This window comes from Homalodisca vitripennis, chromosome 2 (genome assembly GCF_021130785.1).
Source record: "Homalodisca vitripennis isolate AUS2020 chromosome 2, UT_GWSS_2.1, whole genome shotgun sequence".
Lineage (NCBI taxonomy): Eukaryota > Metazoa > Arthropoda > Insecta > Hemiptera > Cicadellidae > Homalodisca > Homalodisca vitripennis.
Window position 1 is genome coordinate 226,875,994 of NC_060208.1, and position 5,367 is coordinate 226,881,360.

At 29.6% G+C, this 5,367-nt stretch overlaps 1 protein-coding gene across 1 annotated transcript; it reads right to left on the bottom strand.

The window, feature by feature from the left end:
* Positions 1-860: 860 nt before the first annotated feature.
* Positions 861-2,799, bottom strand: LOC124355458. The gene is made up of 3 exons (XM_046806603.1): positions 2,684-2,799; positions 1,902-1,982; positions 861-1,176 (listed from the first exon to the last, which is right to left on the bottom strand). The coding sequence occupies exons 2-3, from the start codon at positions 1,965-1,967 to the stop codon at positions 910-912; spliced, it is 333 nt and encodes a 110-aa protein (XP_046662559.1). The 5' UTR covers positions 1,968-1,982; positions 2,684-2,799; the 3' UTR covers positions 861-909.
* Positions 2,800-5,367: the final 2,568 nt, after the last annotated feature.

Sequence of the window (5,367 nt, forward strand, 5' to 3'; positions counted from 1 at the left end):
ATATATATATATTATATATATATATATATATATACATAAATATATATATATATATACATAAATATATATATACATAAATATATATATATATATACATAAATATATATATATGTACACAATACTAATGTATGTATCTATAAGATTTTCTGGATGTGACATGAGTTAATTTCTCCCTAATATTACGTTATAATATATATCGTTTAATCCTATGTAAACAATTATGTCCTTATTTCATATTTCTTTTCCTGTATAAACAATTATTATAAATCCGTTATCTCTTATTACAGTCCTATGTACCAAGCAGTTGCTTTTACAACAAAGTTAATTAAAAATTGTTTTTCGATTATTTATGGAAGAATAAGTAATCGAGCATGAACTTTAAACCATAATTTAAAAGATTGTTGAATTCATTTTTTCATTGTGATGAAAAATATAGTTGAATAATAGTCTCAAAAATTTCTATTACGGAGCTTGATAGCATTTTCAAAGCTGTGCATCGCCTCACGCGTAACTGCTATTTCGTCCCGTAAAGAGTTATATTCTATATTTTTGTATGATTGTCTGTGTATCTTCTATTCATTGGACACTTTAAAATTACACAAGCAACCTCTGCAAATTCTGTTGCAAACATTGTGGGTTGGCCTTCTGTTACATGGTTATAAATAAAATAATAATAATTACAGAAACTTAGCTCAACTGTTTTATATCAGCACTAAAATTGTTTAATAGGAAAGACAAGGAAAATAATACAGATTATCATAAACGAACAAAGTTTATTATTCAAATATATTTAAACTATGTAATTAAAAATTATTAATTTTTACTAATTTATAATATGATCTACATAGTAGAACATTAATATTTACAAAAATAATGGTTAAATTAAGGACACATAGCAGTTTCTACAGTCTAGAATGGTATGCTGACAGAAGCACCGTAAGTATTGCCTTGTCCTCTAGAGTGGGTCACATCCAGTCCTCCTCTCACACCGCTGGGGTGTTGGTATTGCAGGCCTCCCCCTACTGTCTGCTGTCTGTTGTACGGTCCCCCGAACACTCGAGACCCGTGAACATTGGCGTCCACTTGACCATTGGAGCCTCTGTGTACCGGGATGTTGGCGTGGCCGTGCACTACTGTGCCACTCGGCCTCACTGAGTCTGCTCCTATGTGCCAGTCCTGTTACAAACAAGTAAGGATCAATCAAATTGTATGAAAAACTGATAATAACAGAACTGGAAATACTGAAAATAACATAAACACATTGTTTTATCATAAAACTAAATATAATAATATGAATATTATTATTAATGAATATCCTACTTTCATATGCTTCAATAAATACGTATTATTTATTGCTTGGTAATTCGTATATTTTTATATTTTGTATCAAAATTAGCATGACTACTATACTTATGACTATTATATTCTTTTATCAAATTAACAGTTATATTATTTCCAATCTGAAATAGACTGTACCAAGAACATCATGCATCATCCTTTTAAACCTTCTTTATTACACACATTTTCTTACTGACTAAGAGATAGTGCAACGCAGTACACAACAATGGATATAATTGTTATAGTACTGCGTTATTTATGTTAAATCAAAACTCAAACTTTCTATTAAGATATTGCGTATTCGCTTACATACTTTTTTCAATTCTTTTAGAAAATATAATTCATATAATGTGAAGATCCTCACTGTTGTTTTGGGAAACACCACTCTCATTTAAATTTATCGCAAATTACATTTTACTATAGACTGATATTTGATCAGGTAAAACTTTTAAGAATGTAAGTTTCCAAAATTAATGTAAATGCTAAACATCAGTCTCACTATTTAGGAAAGTAACATGGAGATAGATGTTTTATGTTTGTGAAAAGCAAACAATAATTCTTACCCTGCTATCCTGGCCAACGACAACGACCACCGCTACCACAGAGAACACGACTATTGACAGCTGCATGATGAATAGCTCAATCTGAAACATATTCGTATTGACAGAATAGCATCAACATTTCCAGAGTAACTTTTCAATATTTATTAACCTTATGGTAAACATAATAATAATGTTACTATATGCAAATTTTCTGGATTATGGTTTTAAATTTGGTTAATAATAGTTTTTAAGATAAGCGTTCATTACATTATTAAAAGCAATTTACCAAAAAGGGGTATTTTTTAATTAAGATGGTCATTATATAGCCGTCACTCATATCGTTATAATTATGTTCAAAACCAATTTATTTGAGATTGTCCATTCGAAGGTTAAACCTATTCAATCGACGCATATCAATTGTACTTACAATTCATCAATTTCAGTAACAATGCTTCAAATATTTTTAAACGTGAAAGATCAAAATTAAACCGAATAGACAATATAACTATAATGTGTTCGGAACAGAAAAGTCTTGTTATTATCATTTACATGAAAATTGTTATAATGTTGTAGTCTATTTTGTACAATGTAAATATCAAGTAACTAAACTGTGTGCTAACCATATCAACCAAAATGGAATATTTTATGTACTAAAGCTTAAATTTTCTTCGTATTGATAGAAAACTCAAAATTACTTGTGTAATTACTCATCTCATTTCAGTACTATTAAAGTTTTTACACAAGAAAATAGTGTACAAATGTATAGCAACAATATACATAAGGACCTAAAAACCGTAACATACCTGCTATAATGTTGGATAGTTAAGTAACACAATCGGATATACTTCCAACAGTGGCGTCTTCACGAGTAAAATTGAGAATCAGGGCTCGGAGTGTACTGACTACTAGCAGGCGCTCAGCTGTTTATATTGGTCGAGCGCGGCCCGCGGGTTGGGAAGTCCGCGTCATAATCGCGAGCTGTAATTCACACTGACCAGTTCCATATTTGATCAGTAAATAACGGGTGGGTAATACAGTAATGGTGTTTTCCAGAATTCTTGTATAGTTTAGTGTGACGTATTAAACATTATTTTGTTCCCTTTAATAACAGTTCTAGTCAGAAAGTTGTATAACATTGAAATTTTGTTTATATTATTGTATAGATAATATTATAAAACTATATTAATTTAAAAAATTATATATAATCTATAATTTAAATACATTTTAGCAGGAATGCTTCATCATTAGAGGTAAAAGTTGTTTAGTTTTAAGAATACTTTTTATTCTTATCTTAGTCAGTTTAACAAGAATTGTGATATGTAAAGTATTTCCAGCACCATATTCCACAACAGGAATCCAAAGGCTACTGTTAAATTGGAAGCAACAGATATATATGTTGTATATATCACTTGCAATTATTAATTATCAGTGAAATGTGAGCAAACCTATCGGCGACATTAACTGCTCTGCACTAGTCTTTATTACAATTTTTAATCGTCCTAATGAGTTTGATATAAAATTTTTATTTTATTATATCAAAATATTAATAAAGTACAAAAAATTGTTAATTTAATAACGTTATATCTTTATTATTTAAAAAAGTCTGAGATTTTAACTATATAAAACTATTATTTTATGCAAATCGTTGGTATCACTGAAAGCTCATCCACACTATACATGTGCTTTTAAGGATTTGACTCATTGCCTTTCTAAAGTTTGAATATTTAATACTTAGTATAGTATTTTGCTTTTTTTTAAAAAAACTGAGTATTAAACACGCATGCGATGTCAAGAAAGTGTTTTCTCAATGAACAAATTAAAATTAGTTGATCGATTATAACGGTTAAATTTCAATAAAAAATTTATTTTGCGCTTTGATTAAACATGTTTTTAAACGTTTTGCATAAGAAGAAGTTCACCTACGAAGATGTTATCTCTTGACGTCTGTCTGTAAATATTATTTTGCGTATTATAATAGCTTTTAAGCCAAGAATACCTCATAAAAATTATAAAAATTATAATAAATTATAGGATTATTCTGTTTTTTAATCAATAAAGCCTGTAGGAAACTCGCACTTGGTTACCCGTTATGGTAAAGCAGTTAGCATAGTAAAATTAGTGTCTTGAATTCAAGCTATTTTATATTTTTAGAACTTTAGGTAGGTTAGTAGTAGCCAATCCTTGGTCAAGACTTTCATGGAAATGCAATTTCGTGTTCAACATTTATGACAACCATCCTCTCTTCGTGGACTCATAGTTTGTGGTCTTCCAGTCATTGGGAAGTATTTTTCTGTCGGAAATAACGTGGGCAGTTTTTTGGTTTCAGAAATAAAATGATATTCAAAGATATCAGGACTATTTTTCTTAATAAGTTAAATCATTCAGCGTCTCGTCTCTGAATAGTGCGTTACTATACATCAGTGCGTTATAATAAATTTATATTTTCAGCCCTAATGACTAATGTTCTTTATTAGGCCACAACCCCTAACTGCAGTATAAAAATAATTATTGTGAGTGTATTTACACACAGATACTACATGCTATACATTTCAAAATACTATACATTGTGTTTTGCTTTGCTACTGCTACACAATGATTTAGATTAATTCATAGAATAAAAAGGAATAGACAATTTACTCTCTGACTATAATATGAGGAAACAAGCGAAGCCGATGTTCCTGGAAACTGAATCTTAAAGAAATGCAGGAGTCACAAGTTTTATTATGCAGAAAAAACTACCTCGTGGACAGAGGGTGTGTTTTGCTTCACTGATGAATGATATGATACTGTATAGTTAGCACATTTATTAACGTGCTCAATTGAAAAAAAGAAATGCGATAATATACCGAACACAGTATTTCAGTGTCTAATAACTATTTAGGCTCACCAATAACTAAGAATACGACTCCATGAAATTTGTAAAGTAAAGAAAATGCCAGTAGTTAATTTATTCAATGATATATATTTCATGTTACTAATGCATTTTTCACTGGTAGACCATTATCCTAAGAGTTGATTTTGTTACATTTTGAGTCACATCTTACAGGGTGGGATTAAATAACATAAGATGTCAATTGGTTAACTGAAAAATATGAGCGATAGTTACATAAAATGTGCACAAAGTTTATACTTAAGTGAGTCCAGAAAAAACCACTAGTTCAAAAAATTGATAATCACTTGTTCGCACTGCATACTTAATATTACCCATTTATATTTACCATGCATATTATGAAACCTTTAATCTTAAGTATTTTGAAAATTTTAATAATACCCATTTTTATTAAATTAATATTAATACCACGTTAACCTTTTCGGTTATACGTATGTTTCCACTTGACATTTCTTGCATAAATCCCTAAAACACAATTCCATGATGTGAAAATGAAATTGTGTGTATAGAAACCTTTTATCTTTTAAATTAACTTGGCAGGATATAAAAGTATAACAAGCGCTGAGGCAGGAAACAAGGACTCCCAAATTGTCTAGT